Below are 21126 nucleotides of genomic sequence, written 5' to 3' on the forward strand. Positions count from 1 at the left end.
TAAAATAAAGGAAATATTTACTTTTGTTTCCCCTTATATAAATAGAAAAAAGGTTAAAAAAAAAAAAACAAATAAAGGAAATATTTACTGTTTACTTGTTTTTAAATTTAAAAAAAAATCTACATACATAAAAAAATAAAAGGAATACCTATTGTTGTTTTCCCTTTTTTAATAGTAAAAAAAATAAATGAATACATAAAAAATACAGGGAATATGTATTGTTGTTTCCACTTTTTTTTAACAAAAAAAAAAGTTTTAAAAAAATCAAATAAAGGGAATATTTACTGTACTTCTTTTAAAGGGAAAAAAATGAATCAAAAAATGCCATGAACTCATTGGCCGCCACTGACGACAATAGATGTGAATTTTCTAGATGTCAAATTGGATTGAACGTCTTTCACCGTCAATGGCAGCCACAGTGAAGAGGCTCAAAAAGAGGATTTTTTACGGGACTGTCAAAATAATTTGATAATCCTTCGATTAATCGGCGCTGCTTTAAAGACGATGTGAACATTTCTCACCTGTTGGTAATACTGGGCGAGCAGGTGGTTCGGCAGACCGATGCTGTCGTATTCCATTGCCTTGAAACCCGTGTAGAAATCGTTCCTATTGGCCCGCCTCCTCTCCCACGACCCCTCCATGTTTCCATCCAAGGCGTCCAAAAATAACGGTCGGTTAGCTTGCTGGCTAACGTCTGTGACGGCGATCTGCGTCGGCACCAGGGTCAGCGGCACCTCCTGCCGCAGAACAACAAAAAGTCAGTCAAAAAGCGAACGGGTTTCCGAGAATCAGAATCAGAATCAGAATAATTTATTGTCATTGTTCCAACACAGAAACAACGAAATTAAAAAATAGCAGCTCTCATGGACCAAAAACAAGGAAATAAATAAAATAAAATAATAACAGAACTTAAAAGACTATACACTCTATGAGGTGGGGGATATATACACGGGCAAGGATGATTATGATAAAAAAATTTATATGCATTTCACTGTACATGTGCACATTGATCCAAAACCACATTCAGTGTGAGGCGTTCAGAGCAGCGACGGCTCTCGGATAAAAGCTGTTTTTTAGTCGATTAGTTCTGGCCTTTATTGCCCTGAAACGCCTCCCAGAGGGTAATAGTTGGAACAGGTGGTGGCCAGGGTGTGAGGAGTCTCTGGTGATGCTGTGAGCCCTCCTGAGGCAGCGGGTCTTATAGACTGACTCCAGGGATGGAAGAGGGCAGCCAATCAGTCTCTGGGCGGTGTTGATGACCCTCTGGAGCTGGTTCCGCTCTGCTGCGGTGCAGCTGGAGAACCACAGCGAGATGCTGTAGCTCAGCACCGACTCCACTGAGCAGCGGTAGAAGACCAACAAGAGCTCAGTTTTAATGTTGTTCTTCCTGAGAACCCTCAGGAAGTAGAGTCTCTGTTGGGCCTTCTTCAGGATCGCTGTGGTGTTGACAGACCAGGTCAGGTCCTCACTGATGTAGGTGCCCAGGAACCTGAAGTCTGGCACCATTTCTACCCGGTCCCCATTGATGGTGATTGGCTGGATGTCCGGTTTACACCTCCTGAAGTCGACGATGACCTCCTTCGACTTGGAGGTGTTCAGAGTCAGGTTGTTGATGGTGCACCAGCCCGACAGACGCTCCACCTCCACCCTGTAAGCGGACTCATCTCCTCCTGAGATGAGCCCCACCACCGTGGTGTCGTCCGCGAACTTAATGATGGAATTGTTCGGCTGGGTGGGGGTGCAGTCGTGGGTGTAGAGGGTGTAGAGTAGGGGGCTGAGCACGCAGCCCTGAGGAGAACCGGTGCTGGTCCTCAGAACAGAGGACAGGTGGTGTCCTACTCTCACCCTCTGGGAGCGGTCTGTCAGGAAGTCCATAATCCAGCTGCAGATGTTGTGGGAGAGACCCAGGTCCCCCAGTTTGCTCACCAGTCTGCTCGGGATGATGGTGTTAAAGGCCGAGCTGAAGTCCAGGAAGAGCAGCCTGGCGTAGCTCCCCCGCTGTTCCACATGAGTCAGTGTGGTGTGCAGAGCTGTCGCGATGGCGTCCTCCGTGGACCGGTTGGCTCTGTAGGCAAACTGGTGGGGGTCCAGTGTGGGTGGCAGGCATGCAGTGATGTGACCCCGGACCAGTTTCTCAAAGCACTTCATAATGATGGGAGTGAGTGCGACTGGCCGGTAGTCGTTGAGGCAGTTGATGGAGTTCTTTTTCGGCACAGGGATGATGGTGGAGGACTTCAAGCAGGGCGGGATGGAGCACTGGGAGAGGGACTGATTGAAGATATTGGTGAAGACCCCAGCCAGCTGGTCAGCACAGTCCCTCAGCACTCTCCCAGCCACTCCGTCAGGTCCAGCAGCTTTCCGGGGGTTCACTGCCTTCAGGGTTCTCCTCACCTCCTGTGCCTGAACCGTGAAGGGCTGGCTGTGGAGGGTCTGAAGCAGTGGTTCCCCCGCTGGGGGCACAACCTCGAAGCGGGCGAAGAAGTGGTTGAGCTCCTCCGCCAGTGAGGCGTCCCCAGAGGTTGGGGCAGCGTTGCTGGATCTGAAGTTGGTGATGTGACGGAGCCCCCTCCACACCTGCCGGCTGTTGTTGCTGCTGAAGTCCTCCTCGATCCTCTGCTTGTAGCCTGCCTTGGCTTCTCTGATGCCCCTCTTCAGGGCCGCCCGGGCACCGCTGTACCGCTCCCCGTCCCTGGACCTGAAGGCGCTGTTCCTCTCCCTCAGCAGGGCCTTGACCTCCCTATTCATCCAAGGCTTCTGGTTGGGAAACACCTGGATGCGTTTTTCCACCGTGACGGTGTTGATGCAGTGTTGGATGTAGCCCAGCACAGCAGAGGTGAGAACCTCCAGGTCCTGGTGGCAGAAGATGTCCCAGTCGGTGCTTTCAAAGCAGTCCTGCAGCTGCTGAGAGGCTCCATCGGGCCAAAATGTCACAGTCCGGGTTATGGGAGGTGATTGCTTTCTCACTGGTTTGTAAGCCGGTATCAGGAGCAGCGACATGTGATCAGAGGAACCCAGGTGGGGCAGCTGGATGGCCCTGTAACCATGCTTGATGTTGGAGTAGGCTTTATCCAGGGTCCTAGTTCCCCTGGTGGCACATTTAATGTGCTGGTGGAGTTGTGGGAGCGCTACTTTTAATTCAGCATGGTTAAAATCCCCTGCAACCACATGCACTGCTTCTGGAAGGTCGTTCTGTAGCCGGCTGAGGGCATTGTTCAAGTGGCTAAGAGCCGTGCTAGCATTAGCATCCGGTGGAATGTACACAGCGGTTACTGTGACAGCGGTGAACTCACGTGGAAGGTACAGGGGCCTGCATCTGACCGTGATGAACACCAGATCTGCGGAGCAGTGGTTGTTGATAGTAGCGGCGTTTGTGCACCAGCTGTTATTGACGTAGATGCAGAGCCCTCCGCCCCTGCTCTTCCCAGAGTCGCGGTTCCTGTCAAGTCTGTGCGCTGTGCGGCCCGCTAGCTCCATAGCCGCGTCCGGGATGGATGAGTGAAGCCAGGTCTCCGTGAACATCAAGATGCAGCAGTCCCTCACGAGGCTGTTGCCTGCCAGCTGCAGCCTCAGCTCATCCATCTTGTTGGCGAGGGATCGGACATTAGCGAGGAAGATGCTGGGTAGCGGCGGTTTGTGTGGCCGTCTCCGCAGCTGAACGAGGACACCGGCCCGGCAGCCCCGCTTTTGCTTCCTCTCCTTGCGCCGCCTCCTCCTCCTCCCAGCCGGGATGAGTGTCCACGGGGAGCCCGGTGTTCGGGCTATGCTCGGCGGGATGTTGTGATCCGAAATAAAGTCATCGGTAACGGACTGTTTGCTCCGTAACCCGATGCGGAAAAGTTCCTGTCGGCTGTAGGTGGTGAGCGCACGACAGGTGGGGCAGGAGAGACAAACTAACAAAAACAGTAAAAAAACACACTGGCTGTGAGAGGAGCTCTGAGCCGCTGCGTCCGTGCGCGCCGCCATCATACCAAGGTACGCCCTGAACCTTGAACCTTTGAAAGTCAAAGAACTGACCGCGTTTTCCCCCTGGCCTTCGGTGCAGTAGTTGACCAGGTGGGACTTGGTTTCGAAGGGGAAGTCTGTCGCGCCGCTTGAGAGACCAGCGTGGCCGCCGCATCGGCAAAAAAGCAGCAGCAGGGGAACCACTGAAACACCGACATTTGTTTGATAACTTGCTTTTTCAAAAATACTCAACCTTGTCTTTTTGAACTCATTTCCTGGCATTGACGGCACTAGGCGTCCAAGAAGGACAAGAAGATGAAGGAGGACGAGGAGAAGAAAAAAGGATGAGAAGAAGGTGAAAAGACAAGAAGAAAAAGGAGTATGAAAAGGAGTAGTGGGAGGAGAAGAAAGAGAAGAAAAAGGAGTATGAGAAGAAGATGAAGGATGAGAAGATAAAAGGGAGCATGAGAAGAAAAAGTAGAAGGAGGAACTTGAAGGAGAAGAAAAAGGAGGATGAGAAGAAAAAAGTACGAGGAGAAAGAGGAAGAGGAGAAGAAAGTATGAGAAGAAGTAGAAACATGAAGAAAAGAAGAAGAAAGACGATGAAGAAGGACAAGAAGTAGAAGAAAAAGAAGGATGAGAAGAAGACAAAGATGGAGGATGATGAAAAGAAAAAAAAGGATGAGAAGACAAGAAAAAGGCGTACGAAAGGATGAAGAATGATGAGAAAAAAAGAGAAGGATGAGGAGAAGAAGGTGAAAAAAGAAAAGAAAAAGGAGTACCAGAAGAAGATGAAGGAGGAGGAGTAGTGGGAGGAGAAGAAGATAATAGTATGAGAAGGATGAGGAGAAGAAAGAGAAGAAAAAGGAGTATGAGAAGACAATGAAGAAGGACGAGAAGATAAAAGGGAGCATGAGGAGAAAGGAGGAAATTGAAGGAGAAGAAAAAAGAGGATGAGAAGAAAAAAGGACGAGGAGAAAGAGGAAGAGGAGAAGAAAGTATGAGAAGAAGTAGAAACATGAGGAAAAGAAGAAGAAAGACGATGAAGAAGGACAAGAAGTAGAAGAAAAAGAAGGATGAGAAGAAGTCAAAGATGGAGGATGATGAAAAGAAAAAAGAAGGATGAGAAGACAAGAAAAAGGAGTATGAAATGATGAAGAATGATGAGAAAAAAAGAGAAGGATGAGGAGAAGAAGGTGAAAAAAGAAAAGAAAAGGGGGTACCAGAAGAAGATGAAGAAGGACAAGACAAGGGATGAGAAGAAGAACTTGCAATGTAGTATCAAATGCCAAAGTGTGTACTAAGACAATCAAGATTCAAAGGCGCCCCCTACTGGCATAAATAAACTTACGCAGAAGCAGCAGCAGGCCTAGTAGCAGTAGTCCGATTCCCGCCGGTCCCAACTCAGTTTTTTTACCGGGACAAATCGCTCCGTCCTCACAGGTGCACACCCGGACCGTCATTTTTTGCGGTTCCGGGCTCGCCTCCCCCTGCTGGTCCCTCACTATTAATTCCACTTGGTGAAAGCCGGGCCACAAGGTGTTTTGAGCCCTCAGGATAGCTGCAGTATCTGCCAAAAAAACTTTCAAATGTGAGCATTAACCCCGCATAGGAATATTCAAATACCAGGACATTAAAAAATCAGCTCCAAAAAAATAACAGGGCATGCGTGACCAAGAAATACACCTAATATCAACAGGAAGTGACTGGAAATCAATAGGAAGTGACGCTAAAATGTCCCAACATCAACATGAAGTGACCCGCTATCAAGATGAATTGGCAAGGAAAGCTCCAAAAGCAACAGGAGGATGCAGAACACAATATACCATAAACTTTACATTACAGCGCGTTGACATTCAACCGGCACCAAAGTCAGGCTATGCCATTGATGGTTAAGTGTATGGTCAAAAATCACAACCGCATATGCTTTTCTGCCATTCAGAATGGATGGAAAATTTGGACGTGCATAGCCGTCAATGGCATGGACGCGCATGGCCTGCAAAACTGCCACATACCCCCCAAAATGTACCACATCCACCCCCCCCCCAAAAAAATGCGACAAACCAAAATTAATTTTGCCACATGGCAAAAAAATGCTATATGGCAAAGAAAATATGCCACGTGGCAAAATCAATTTTGCCACATAGCGAAAAAAAAAAAGCCACATGGCAAAAAAACATGCTACATTGCAAAATCAATTTTGCCACATGGCAAAAAAATTCCACGCAGCAAAAAAAAAAAAAAAAAAAAATAATAATGCCACGTGGCAAAATCCATTTTGCCACATGGCAAAAAAAAAATGCCACCTGGCAAAATCAATTTTGCCACATGGCAAAAATACGCCACATGGCAAAAAAATGCCACATGGCAAAAAAATGTCACATGGCAAAAAATGTCACATGGCAAAATCCATTTTGCCACACGGCAAAAAAATAATACCACATGGCAAAATCCATTTTGCCACATGGCAAAAAAATGCCACATGGCAAAAAAAAAAAAAAAGCCACATGGCAAAATCCATTTTGTCGCATGGCATAAAAAATGCCACGCGGTGAAAAAAAAAATAGTGCCACATGGCGAAATCCATTTTTCCACAGGGCAAAAAAAATGCCACCTGGCAAAATTAATTTTGCCACATAGCAAAAAAATGCCATATGGCATAAAAACGCCACATGGCAAAATCCGTTTTGCTTCATGGAAAAAAAATGCCACATGGCAAAATTAATTTGTCCACATAGCAAAAAAAAAAAAAAATGCCACATGGCAAAAAATGTCACATGGCAAAATCCATTTTGCCACAGAGCAAAAAAAAAGCCACATGGCAAAAAAACATGCCACATGGCAAACTCAATTTTGCCACATGGCAAAGTCTATTTTGCCACATGTCAACTCATGTCACTTTTGGTTGTCGGCCCCGCTGGAGAAATGTCTCAAAATCTACAGGAAGTTACCCAATAAAGGTTCAAATTTCAAGGCGATCTGAAACTCCTCACCATTGAGACGCTCCACCTTCCATTTTTCCTGCGTGCCCTCTGGGAGGACTTCAAATGTGAAAGGAGCTCCGTTAGGGAAATCGTCTTGGTCGATAGCCGTCACGATGACAGCGTCGTCGGGAACGCAGAGGGTCTGCATGGCGTTGGACAGAGTGGGATAGTGGTCGTTGAAGTCTTCCACCTGGATGGCCACGGTTCCAGTGGCGGTGGTCGAAGGGTCTTCTGTTTTAGTGACATCACAAGTCGTAAGAGTACTAACACTGCAAGTAAGGAGTACATATTCACATAAACGGTCTTCAACTCTATGAATTTGTTAGCATCCTCGCTAATCTTGCATGCTACTGCTATCTTAGCAAGCAACATCTAACGCGCTTTTCAAGAAAATGAGGCTATGCTACCTTCTGAAACGCAGAGTATTTTAGTGTAGTATGTCCCATTCACCAAGAAAGGGGACTCTCGGTCAGGCATCTTGTTCAGTTTGATGTCAGCTGTTTCCGGGTCGATTGTGAGCCAGTTATCGGGATCTGAACTTTTCAGATACCTACAAACACAGTGCATATGCAGTAGAAGAATCCACTAAACGAAAAAATATATTAAAAAAACCTTTGGGAAACACGTCCTATTGATATCTGGTCATTTCCTGCTGATTTGGGAACATTTGTTTTTCTGCCATTGAAAATGAATGGGAAATTTGGACGTCCATGGCCGTCAATAGCACCGACTTACATTTGCGTCAATGGAATCCAAGAACATTGGCATCAATAGAATCAACAAACATGGCCGTCAATGGCATTAACCAAAGTAAATGCTATTGAAATGAACAGGAAATTTGGACGTCCATGGCCGTCAATGGGATCGACATCCATATGTGTCAATGGAATCCAAGTACATTGGCATCAATAGAATTGACATACATGGCCGTCAATGGCATCTGCCTCAATTGGCCTCAATGAAATGTAAATGCCATTGGAATGAATGGGAAATTTGGACGTCCATGGCCATCAATGGCATCGATTTACATATGTGTCAACGGAGTCCAAGTACATTGGCGTCAATAGAATCCACATACATGGAGGTCAATGGCAAGGAAAAAATTTCCGTTCGCTCGTAAACATTGATTTTTCGCCAATTTTTCAAAAAAAAAACAAAAAAAACAAACAACAACAAAGTATCTAGTCCTACAATTTTTGATCAAATCACATAATTTGGACATAAAAAAATTCCGGGACGGTGAGGGGCATAAACTTTGAACACAGAATCTGGAAAAAATTTTTGGTTCCCCAGAAATTTGCCAAAAACCTTCCCATTCATTTTTAATTGGATGCTAATGACAGCCATGTAAGTCCGAATTTCCCCTTTATTTTTTCTAATGACATTTACTGGTACATCAGTTCATGCCATTGACGGTTATGTATGTCGATTCTATTGATGCCAATGTACACGGATTCCATTGACGCATACGTAAGTCGATGCCGTGCCGTTCAAATTTCCCATTCACTTCCAATGGCAAAAAACAAAACAAAAAAACAATGTTCCTAAATCAACAGGACGTGTCCCCCAAATGTTCCTAAATGACCTGATATGACTAGGACACGCCCCCTAAATGACCTGATATGAACAGGGCACGCCCCCCAAATGTCCCCCAAATGACCTGATATGACCAGGACACGCCCCCCAAAATGTCCCCAAATGACCTGATATGACTAGGACACGCCCCCCAAAATGTACCCAAATGACCTGATATGACCAGGACACTCTCCCAAAAGTCCCCAAATGACTTGATATGACCAGGACACGCCCCAAATGTCCCCAAATCACCTGATATGACAAGGCCCCACCCCCCAAATGTTCACAAATGACCTGATATGACCAGGCAACGCCCCAAATGTTCCAAAATGACCTGCTATGACCAGACCACGCCCCCAATATGTCCCCAAATGACCTGATAGGACCATGCCACGGCCCCCAAATGTCCCCAAACGAGTTGATATGACCAGGACAAACCCCCCAAATGTCCCCAAATGGCCTGATATGACTTGGACACGCCCCCCAAATTACCTGATACGACCAGGACGTGCCCCCCAAATGACCTAATATGACCAGGGAACGCCCCCAACTTTCCCCAAATGGTCTGATATGACCAGGACACCCCCCCCCCAATGTCCCCAAATGGCCTGATATGACTAGGACACGCCCCCCAAATGTCCCCAAATGACCTGATACGACCAGGACGTGCCCCCCAAATGACCTGATATGACCAGGACACGCCCCCGACTTTCCCCAAATGATCTGATATGACCAGGACACGTCCCCCCAATGTCCCCAAATGACTTGATATGACCAGGACGTGCCCCCCAAATGACCTGATATGACCAGGACACGCCCCCCAACTGTCCCCAAATAATCTGATATGACTAGGACACGTCCCCCAAATGAGTTGATATGACCAGGATACGCCCCCCAAATGTTCCCAAATGACCTGATATGACTAGGGCACGCCCCCAAATGTCCCCGAATGACCTGATATGACCAGGACGTGTCCCCCAAATGTCCCCAAATCAACAGGAAGTGACCTGATATTGTCCCTGAAATGTCCCCAAACCAACCTGGGCGAGGCTAAGATCTGTATCTCCACGCAGCAAAGCCCCAGAGTAATTTCTCCAGAAATTGCAGTTTCTAGTTTAGTTATCAAGTTAAGATTTTTTTTTTTTTTTATTTACCATGTACTAAAAAATCCTGTTGATTTTAGTGCATTTCCGAGTCACTTCTAGTTGATTTCGGGTCACTTTCTAACAATTTTGGGACATTCCCGTGTCACTTCCTGTACATTTTGTGTCATTTCCTGTTAAATTTGGGGCATATTGAGTGTATTTTTGTCAAAAATAATGACCACCAATGGAGAAATATTGAAAGAGTTAACATATCAATAAATTCATATCGTATTGATCATTCGCTGCCATACCTCCTGCTTCAAATGGATTGGACGTCTAGCCCAGTCAAAGGCAGGCAATTAGTAAAGCAGTGTCTTATAGCAATTTATTTATTTATTTTTTCAAAAAACGTGGTATCGGTAGGGTATCGGTATCGACCGATAATCAGCAGAACTTTAGAGAGTCGTCACTCACTTGACTTTCTCCGCTGGTTTCCCAGTGTCGCCATCTAGTGCCGGGTAGCGCTCAATTACGTCGTTAACGCGAACGGTGTCGCCTCCCTCTGACATGGCGATCACCTTGACCTTAGGGTCAAAATATGGACCCTCGCGCTGGTTCTGCACATTGATTTTGACCGGGTAGGTTTTATACGTCGATCCATCTTCAAGTCCTTCATGAAGCGGAGCTTTGTTCCTCACATTTAGTCCAAGAACCAGGTCCTTCACGTCCTCGTAATCCACAGGCTGTGAAAAAAACGAATGCTACGATAGCCTTCGTGCTACGAGTTTACTTTTCACGCGTACCTTGTCAAGCATGAGGACACCCTGGTTGGTCTTCGGGTCCGTTTTTATGCTGAAGTATTTGGCCTCGTTGCCTTGGACGATATCGAAAACACTCTCCCAGTTTTCCGTGTCCTCCAGGTCCAGATCTTGAGCTTTGATCCTCATGACCTCGACACCCTGCGTGTTCTCCACGATGCTTCCCTCGTACTGCCAGAACATCGAGAAGACATGACAGCTGACAAAACGTGAATCTTTTCTCATGGAAGTGCAACAAAATCAACAAAAAGTGACCCAAATGACCTGATATGACTAGGACACGCCCCACAAATGTCCTCAAAATGCCCTGATATGACCAGGACACACTCCCACAAATGTCCCCAAATAACCTGATATGACTAGGACACACTCCCCAAATGACCTGATATGACCAGGACACGCCCCCCAAATGTCCCCAAATCTACAGGAATTGATCTAATTAGACCAGGACATGTCCCAGAAATGTCCCCAAATCAGCAGGAACTGGCCTGATGTGGAAATGTCCATAAACCAACCTGGGCGGGGTTAAGATCTGTATCTCCACACAGCAAAGCCTAGAGTAATTTCTCCAGAAAATGTAGTTTCTATATATTGATTAAAAATAATATTTAAAAAATATTGTGTGACAGAACATACCATGTCTTTTTCGAGGGTCAGAAGGTTATCGTTGACGTCCAGCACATTGATAGTCAACGTAGTCGTCCCAGTCAGTCCATCGGGGTCGCCGTTGAGATCCTGAGCTTTCACTGTCAAAAAGTACCGGTCTGCCCTCTAGTGGTACAAAACGGCAACTGTCAGGAGAACTAAACATGGAATTCCTGGAGAAATTGCGATGGTAGCTTTGTCATACACATCAATAATACTTGACTGGTAAACTTCGTCATTCTCTGTGCCCCATCTGCCCGTAGGGGGCAGTGTGACTCAGCTTCATTTATTAGATATCGGTGCGAGTGAAACTCTCACACATGCTTTTGAGCACAAATGCGGATTTACATTTAAAAAGTACGAAAGCTGGACCGCATACTAACAAGACTGTTTTACGCGGATTTAAGCATTCATTCACAAGTATTTTCAACGGAAAAAGCCATTTTGGCAGACCCTCTATCATAACAAAGAGCTAACAGACTAGTATCATTCTTCGACATATTTACATGAATTCAAACTGCCCGTTTTTTTTTTTTTTTTCTTTTAACCAAGAATCGAGACTGTTTTATGTCCATATCCATAAAGAATTTAGTGATTTAAGCATTTGTTCACAAGAATTTTCAACCGAAAAAGCCATTGTGGCAGCCCCCCTTATCATAACAAAGAGCTAACAGACGAGTATAATTCTTCGACGTATTTACGCAAGGTAAATTCAAACTGCCCGTTTTTTTGCTTTTAACCAAGAATCGAGACTGTTTTACGTTCATATATTTAATGAATTCGGGGATTTAAGCATTTATTCACAAGAATTTTTTGATTTGGGGGCATTTCAGGGTCACTTTCTTTTAACATTGAGTCACTTCCTGTTGATTTGGCGCATTTCTGGGTCACTTCCTGTTGACACCAGTTCACCTTCTTTTGAAATGGGTATTTCAGAGTCAATTCCTATTGATATCGGTCCACTTCCTGTTGATATCAGTTCACTTCCAGTTGATTTGGGGGCATTTGGGGTCACTTCCTGTTGATCACCAGTGACTTCCTGTTGATTTGGGGGCATTTCGGGGTCACTTCCAGCTGATATTAGATCACTGCCTGTTGATTTGGGGCACTTCTGGGCCACTTCCTGTTGATATCAGGTCACTTCCTGTTGATTTGGGGACATTTGGGGGACATGTCCTGGTCATAACAGGTCACTTCCTGTTTATTTGGGTACATTGGGAGACATGTCCTGTTAATATCAGATCACTTCGTGTTGATTTGGGGACATTTCGGGGACATGTCCTGTTACCATCAGGTCACTTCCCGTTGATTTGGGGACATTTTAGGGAGATGTCCTGATCATATCAGGTCACTTCCTGTTGATCTGGGGACATTTGGGGGACATGTCCTGTTAATATCAGATCATTTCCTGTTGATTTGGGGACATTTCGGGGACATATCATGTTACCATAAGGTCACTTCCCGTTGATTTGGGGACATTTCAGGGAGATGTCCTGGTCATATCAGGTCACTTCCTGTTGATTTGGGGACACTTTGGGGACATGTCCTGGTCACAGAAGAGTCAATTTATGTTAATTTAGGGACATTTCAAAGACATGTCCTGATCATTTTAAGTCACTTCTTGTTGATTTGGGGACATTTGGGGGACATTTCCTGGTCATATCAGGCACCTACTGCTGATTTGGGGACATTTAGAGACATTTGGGGGACATGTTCTGTTCATATCAGGTCACTTCCTGTTGATTTGGAGACATTTGGGAGACATGTCCTGTTAATATCAGATCACTTCCTGTTGATTTGGGGACATTTGGGGGACATGTCCTGTTACTATAAGGTCACTTCCTGTTGATTTGGGGACATTTCAGGGAGATGTCCTGGTCATATCAGGTCACTTCCTGTTGATTTGGGGACACTTCGGGGACATGTCCTGGTCATAGAAGATTCAATTTATGTTAATTTAGGGACATTTCAAAGACATGTCCTGATCATATTAAGTCACTTCCTGTTAATTTGGGGACATTTGGGGGACATGTCCTGGTCATATCAGGCACCTACTGTTGATTTGGGGACATTTCAGGGGCATGTCCTGGTCATATTAGGTCACTTCCTGTTGATTTGGGGGCATTTCACGTTCACTTTCTGTTAATATCAGTTCACTTCCTGTCAGCGGAATTGATGACATGGCCGTGAATGGCACTGACGTACATTGGCATCAGTGGAATCGACGAATATGGGTTTCATTGGCATGGATGTTTTTGGCCCTCTTCGAAATGGACGTACCCGGGGATAATTGAATTGGACCAACATGGCCGTCATTGGAATCATGAATTTCATCGAGCAAGAGCTGCCATCCATTTTCACACGGCCATTTTTTGGGGTACCTCTCTGTCCAGAGTTGATTGGTCCACATAGATGTTTCCGTCGCCGTTCATACGAAACACGTCGTGAGGGGGGGTCTGCTTCACCATGGTGTAGTGAAGCTGAGAGTTGACGGTGCCCGCTTCGTCGGCGTCTGTCGCGGTGACTCTAGTGACGGGCGTACCTGGGGAAAAAACAGTATTGCTTTAGCAGTGAGACACTGCCACCTACATGACCCAAATACAACGGCACAATATGTATTTTGGTAGGAATGTTTATTTGTGTGTCTCTATTTATTTCTATTTTTTACGTTTTTAGCTTTATTTATTATGTGTCAAACGGAAAGAAATCAGAATATTTATTATATTTTTAATATAATACTTATATATTAAAAATATATTGGGTATAAACAAAAATCATGACAAAAAAAAAAACATGATTATATTTTTAGAACATTTATTTTTATTATTATTATATTAAAAAATCTTTTTTTTTTTTCAGTTTTAAATTCTGTTTTAATAAATAAATATTTTTAATGAGAGGAACAAATATTATTTAATGTTTTCACCCACATTTTAAAAAATAAAAATGTAAGATTAAATAATCATAATGATGATAAATAAATAAAAATTAGTTTAAAAAAAAGTAATGATTTACTGTTTTTGTTTTTAATTAGAAAAAAAATTACATATATTCATACTAACTAAAATTAATTATTTTTTAAAAAATCATATATAAAATAAACAATAAAAATCAGATGAATACATATTTTTTAAATTTGTGATTTATTAATTTTTACCTAGAAACAATTTTAAAAATATAAACAATTAGTAATACATTTAATAAAAACAAGTAAATAAACATTTATTTAAAAAAAAAATTAAATAAGTGATTTACTGTTTTTCTGTTTTTAATACTAAAAAAAAAGATTTTAAAAATAACAAAATATTAATAAATAAAATCAATAAAATAAAAGAAAAAATATGCATATTTTTAAAATAAACATCTAACAATAAAGCAATAATAATAAAAAACTATGAAAGGTGGAGATTTTTTTTTAAATTGTGATTTTACTTTTTCTGTTTTTGATTCAAAAACAATAAATTAAAAAATATTAATATAATAATTAATAATTATTATAAATAATTATGAAATAAAATTAATAAAAATAAAACAATAATAAATAAAAAAAATCATAAAATTAAAAAAATGTAGACAAACATGGTTTTGATTAAAATGTTGAAAAAAAATAGCGATTTACCTAATTCATTCAAAAACAATAAAAATATTTATACAATAATGAGTAGTAGTTTTTAAATTAGCGATTTAAAAAATAACAAACAAAAAGCTTGTGTATATAAAACATTATTACCTTTTTTCCATTTTTTTAAATTAAAAATTGAATAAAAATACACTTATAAATTGAATAAAAATACACTTATAAATACATTTTAAAAAGAAACAAATATTTTCTTTCTCGCAAAACCTCGCAAAAAAAAAAAAAAAGTCAAAAAAGATTACTTCGGACCATTACAATTAATTGCCAATCAAAATCCGTTCTGTAAGTCATTTCAGTCCTTAATTGGCAAACATCATCGCCCTACGATGGAAACCATAACTACGACCTTCGTTCCATATCCGTTTACGCTTTTGGACGTTCCTCCGTTTAACTCTGTTAACTCACGCGAACGATTTCAAATTCTCTCACCCGCAGGGCTGCGTTCATAAACGTCTACCGGCTCCACGTCTTCAAACCGCGGCGCGTTGTCGTTCTCGTCCAGCACCTTTATTTTGACCGGGATTCTTTTCTCCGCGTCGGTGCCGTCGTTGAATCTGGCGGTGGCCACCAGCTGAAAAGACATTCGACAGCAAATGTTGTTATTTTTGTTCCTGTTAAAATAGTACAAATATACAGAAAGATGATCAATCACAGCCAGTGCTTAATTTGTGAATCATAAGGTGCCGGAATGCAAAGTACATATGATAGCAAAAGGATGACGAGACGGGCACAGGTCCCAGAACATATGCAGAAAATGGTGCTGAAAACAACACGCAAACGCCCACTTGCCATGCTGTGGGACTTACAAGCCTCAATTTCAGATAATATCCATGGTATAAATGTTATGACAACAACAACTTGTAAAACATAAAACAAAAACTGAGATTACGATAAATAACACAAACCCATTCTTTTGTAAGTTTTATCCCCCCCTAACTGCACGTTTTTTTGTTTTTTTATTGCTTTTAACCAAGAATCGAGACTGTTTTACTTCCATATCTATAAAGAATTCGGGGATTTAAGACTTTATTCACAAGAATTTTCAGCTCTGTTAACATTTGGTGGCCACCACATTACTAACAGACTAGCATCTTACGTCAACATGTTTATGTAAAATAAATGCTCACTGCACGGGTACTTTTGCTTTTCACCAATAATCGAGACTGTTTTACGTCCATATCTATAAAGAATTCGGGGATTAAAGCATTTATTCACAAGAATTTTCACCAGAAAAGCTGTTTACATTTGGCGGCCGCTAGCTACATTCACTAACAGACAAGCATTGTACTTCGACATATTTACGTAAAATAAAAGCTAACTGCACTTTTTTTTTTTTTTTTTTTGCTTTTAACCAAGAATCGATACTGTTTTACATCCATATCTATAAAGAATTCGGGGATTTAAGCATTTATTAACAAGAATTTTCACCGGAAAAGCTCTGTTTACATCAGGCGGCCGCTAGCTACATTCACTAACAGACTAGCATTGTACTTTGACATATTTACGCAAAATAAATGCTAGCTGCACGTTTTTTTGTTGTTGTTGCTTTTAACCAAGAATCGATACTGTTTTACATCCATATCTATAAAGAATTCGGGGATTTAAGCATTTATTCACAAGAATTTTCACCGGAAAAGCTCTGTTTACATCAGGCGGCCGCTAGCTACATTCACTAACAGACTAGCATTGTACTTTGACATATTTACGCAAAATAAATGCTAGCTGCACGTTTTTTTTTTTTTTTTGCTTTTAACCAAGAATCGATACTGTTTTACATCCATATCTATAAAGAATTCGGGGATTTAAGCATTTATTCACAAGAATTTTCACCGGAAAAGCTCTGTTTACATCAGGCGGCCGCTAGCTACATTCACTAACAGACTAGCATTGTACTTTGACATATTTACGCAAAATAAATGCTAGCTGCACGTTTTTTTTTTTTTTTTTTTTTGCTTTTAACCAAGAATCGAGACTGCTTTACATCCATATCCATAAAGAATTTGGGCATTCAAGCATTTATTCACAAGAATTTTCACCGGAAAAGCTCTGTTTACATATGGCGGCCGCTAGCTACATTCATTAACAGACTAGCATTGTACTTTGACATATTTACGCAAAATAAATGCGAACTGCACGTTTTTTTTTTTTTTGCTTTGAACCAAGAATCAAGACTGTTTTACGTCCATATCTATAAAGAATTTGGGGATTTAAGCATTTATTCACAAGAATTTTGACCCGGAAAAGCTCTGCCTACATCAGGGGGCCGCTAGATACATTCACTAACAGACTAGCATTGTACTTTGACATATTTACGCAAAATAAATGCTAACTGCATGGTTTTTTTTTGCTTTTAACCAAGAATCGAGACTGTTTTACATCCATATCTATAATGAATTTGGGGATTTAAGCATTTATTCACCAGAATTTTCACCAGAAAAGCTTTGTTTACCTATGGCGGCCGCTAGCTACTGTACATTCACTAACAGACTAGCATTGTACCTCGACAAATTTACGTAAAATAAATGCTAACTGCACGGTTTTTTTTGCATTCAACTGGAATCAAGACTGTTTTACGTCCATATCTTTAAAGTATTCGGGGATTAAAGCATTTATTCGCAAGAATTTTCACTGGAAAAGCTCTGTTTACATATGGCGACCGCTAGCTACATTCACTAACAGACTAGCATTGTACTTTGACATATTTACGTAAAATAAAAGCTAACTGCACATTTTTTTTTTTTTTTTTTTTGTTGCTTTTAACCAAGAATCGAGACTGTTTTACATCCATATCTATAAAGAATTTGGGGATTTTAGCATTTATTCACAAGAATTTTCACCGGAAAAGCTCTGTTTACATATGGCGGCCGCTAGCTACATTCATTAACAGACTAGCATTGTACTTTCAACGAAAAAAGCTCTTTGTCTGTGATTCCACTCGGTCAGCATTGACAGCCTAGCCAACAATGCAGGCCCCCTATTTATCGGCCCCGCGCGCTCTGTCCCGTCAATACATTATGAAGTCTATGGCAGGTGTAAGTTGAAAACCAATAGAAATGAATGGATATTTTTGTCACATTTTGGCAGAACTTTCGCCAAAAACTGGCTGATAACTTTGATTTTGTACACTCACATTGTATGTATCGATGACCTCCCGGTCCAGCACTTGGGTGACGCGAATGAGTCCCGTTTTTGGGTCCACCACAAAGACGTTGAAGGGGTACTGAGTGGCACCGACGCCCTCTAGTGCGTAGGTGATGTCCATGTCAGTATCATAATCGGATCTGATCTGAAAAAACATACAAAATAAGTGACTAATATATATGGAACTTCAATGCAAAAATTACTTCTTACCTTGGCTATGAACTTCTTTTGCGTATAATCTTCATTTTCCTTGAGTGGCCACGCAGGAACCAGCCATTCTCTTCTTTTTCGGACTGCTTCGTTCTTCGAGATCACAATCGTACTCTGAAACTGTAATCCAATACACAATAGGAGTCTATTTCAAATTTTAACTTGTTGAGTGGCCTTTGAATCATCTAAAATGAATAGGAAGTGACCCATGTTCATTCACACCCCCCACTATTCTTTTCATTCAAATTTAATCTATTGATAGATTAATTGAGATTAATGGCAGAAAATGTGCATTTTTCTTATGTTATTCGCATCAATTACGATCAATGTACTTGAATGATCATACCTGATGGTGATAGATGTCCAATCTGTATTTCATGTTTCATTGCCATTGACAGCAATGGCCGTTAAACATTTGGATAATGGAGATTCTCTGCAATGAATCTCAATGGATTGCAATAAATCTATCAATGGATTCATGTGATTCAACTTTTTTGAGTTAAGACTTGTGAACGAAGGTGGTCACAGATTAGAGTCAAATCAAACCCAAACAAGTACAAAAAAAAATCCTAACCTAATTTAATCTTAATGTCATTGAATCTCTTGATAGATTAATTGAGATTAATGGCGGAAAATTTGCATTTTTCGTCCCTAATTTACATCTTGTCTGATCAATTTCACCGAAAGATTGTCACTGATGGCAATAGATGTCCAAACCATTTGTCATGTTACAGTGCCATTGACACGTCGGACATTTGGAAAATGGACTTTTTCTGCAATTAATCTCAATTAATCGCAGTTTATCTATTAATAGATTCATGTGATTCAACTTTTTTGAGTTAAGACGTAAGAACGAAGGTGATCACAGATTGAAGTCAAATCAAACCCAAACAATTAGAAAAAAAATCCTAATCTAATTTAATCTTAATCTAATTGAATCTCTCGATAGATTAATTGAGATTAATGGCGGAAAATTTGCATTTTTCGTCCGTAATTTACATCTTGCCTGATCAATTTCACCGAAAGATAGTCACTGGTGGCAATAGATGTCCAAACCATTTGTCATGTTACAGTGCCATTGACACGTCGGACATTTGGAAAATGAACTTTTTCTGCAATTAATCTCAATTAATCGCAGTTAATCTATCAATAGATTCGTGTGACTCAACTTTTTTTGTAACTTGAGAACAAAGATTGTCACAGATTTACTTCTGTGAAATCAAATCCCAAAAAATAGTATTTTAATCTAATTTAATCATTTGATATATTAATCACGATTAATTGAGATTAATGGGTGAAAATATGCATTTTTCTTCTCGGTTCCTTCTGAATTTAACATCTTTCACCACACAGGAGGATCGGCATTGACGGTGATAGATGTGTTTCAGTGCCATTTACACATCAGGCATTTGGACAAAGGACATTTTCTGCAATTAATCTCAATTGATCACATTTAATCTATCTAAAGATTCATATTATTCAACTTTTTTTGTAATATCAGGAGGTCACAGATTCGAGTCAAATCAGATCCCCCAAAATATAAGACAATAATCTTTTTTCTAATTGAATCGCTCGATAGATTAATTGAGATTCATGTCAGATATTGTGCGTTTTTCTTCTGTCATTTACATTTATTATGATCATTGACACCGAATGATCGTCATTGACAGTGGTAGATGCCCAATCCAATTTTGTTTCAGTGCCATTGAAAGCAATAAACGTCAGACATTTGGACAATGGACATTTTCCGCAATTAATCTCAGTTAATCTGTCAGTAGATTCATGTGATGCAACTTTTTTGTGATTTAAGAACATAGATTGACATAGATTAATTGAGTCAAATCAAACCAAAATAATAGAAAAGTTTCATAATTTTAATCTAATTTAATGTATTGATAGATTAATTGCAATTAATTGAGATTAATGGCAGAAAATGTGCATTTTCCTTCTCGGTTCCTTCTGTTTTTGATATGTATCATAGTCAAATCAAACCTGAAAAAATAAAAAAGAATAATCTTTTTAATCTAATTGAACCTCTAGATAGATTAATTGAGATTAAATGCAAAAATTGTGCGTTTTTCTTCTGTAATTTACATTTATTATGATCATTTGCCACCGAATGATCGCCATAGACAGTGATAGACGTCCAATCCACTTGTGGTGTTTCAGTGCCATTGATGGCAAATCACATCCAAAAGAAAGCCGGAAGATGTGATGGACATTTTCTACAATTATTCAACTTTTCTTGTAACTTTAGAACGATTGTGGTCACAGATAGGAGTCAAATCAAACCCAAAAAATAAGGAAAATCTTTTTAATATAATGGAATCTCTCAGTAGATTATTTGAGATTAATGGCAGAAAATGTGAATTTTTCTTCTCGGTTCCTACTGTTTTTGATATGTATCACAATCACTCAATTAATCTCAGTTAATCTGTCAACAGATTCATGTGATTCAACTATTTTCGTAACTTCAGAATCAAGGTGATCGCAGATTGGAGTAAAATCAGACCCCAAAAATGAGAAAAATCATTTTAATCTGACTGAATCTCTCGATAGATTGAGATTAATGGCAGAAACTTTACATTTTTGTTCACGGTTCCTTGTGTTTTTGATATGTATCATGGTCAATGCCACTAAATGATCACCATAGACAGTGATAGACATCCAATCCACTTGTGTTGTTTCAGTGCCATCAACGGCAATACACGTCCAAAAGAAAGCAAGAAGATCTAATGGACATTTTCTACAATTAATCTCAATTATATCAGTTAATCTGTCAACAGATTCATGTGATTCAACTTTTTTGTAACTTCAGAACCAAGGTGATCACAGATTGTAGTCAAATCAAAGCCAAAAAATGAGAAAAATATTTTTAATCTCATTTAATCTATTGATTGAATTATTGAGATTAATTGAGATTAATGGCCGAAAATATGCGTTTTTTTTTCTTGGTTCTTTCTTGATCACTTATAAATAAAAAAATCTTAGTTGATCAAAATTAGTCCCTTAATACACTCATGCAATTAAACTTTATATATATATATATATGTGTGTGTATATATAACTTCAGACTGAAAACAATTGCC

General features: G+C 40.8%; 1 protein-coding gene across 7 annotated transcripts in view; it reads right to left on the reverse strand.

Annotated features, from left to right (window-relative positions):
• LOC130919014 (desmoglein-2.1-like) overlaps positions 1-21126 on the reverse strand; it is a 64076-nt gene that overhangs the window by 5277 nt on the left and 37673 nt on the right. For all 7 annotated transcript variants that reach the window (XM_057841372.1, XM_057841373.1, XM_057841374.1 and 4 more), the window contains 12 exons: positions 18038-18157; positions 17817-17972; positions 15116-15257; positions 13431-13591; positions 11041-11175; positions 10390-10575; positions 10061-10329; positions 7334-7476; positions 6936-7157; positions 5294-5512; positions 4015-4145; positions 522-737 (listed from right to left, as the gene is read on the reverse strand). In XM_057841372.1, coding sequence (XP_057697355.1) covers positions 522-737; positions 4015-4145; positions 5294-5512; positions 6936-7157; positions 7334-7476; positions 10061-10329; positions 10390-10575; positions 11041-11175; positions 13431-13591; positions 15116-15257; positions 17817-17972; positions 18038-18157 — 2100 coding nt within the window. The remainder of the gene's footprint in view (positions 1-521; positions 738-4014; positions 4146-5293; positions 5513-6935; positions 7158-7333; positions 7477-10060; positions 10330-10389; positions 10576-11040; positions 11176-13430; positions 13592-15115; positions 15258-17816; positions 17973-18037; positions 18158-21126) is intronic.

This window comes from Corythoichthys intestinalis, chromosome 7 (genome assembly GCF_030265065.1).
Source record: "Corythoichthys intestinalis isolate RoL2023-P3 chromosome 7, ASM3026506v1, whole genome shotgun sequence".
Classification (NCBI taxonomy): domain Eukaryota; kingdom Metazoa; phylum Chordata; class Actinopteri; order Syngnathiformes; family Syngnathidae; genus Corythoichthys; species Corythoichthys intestinalis.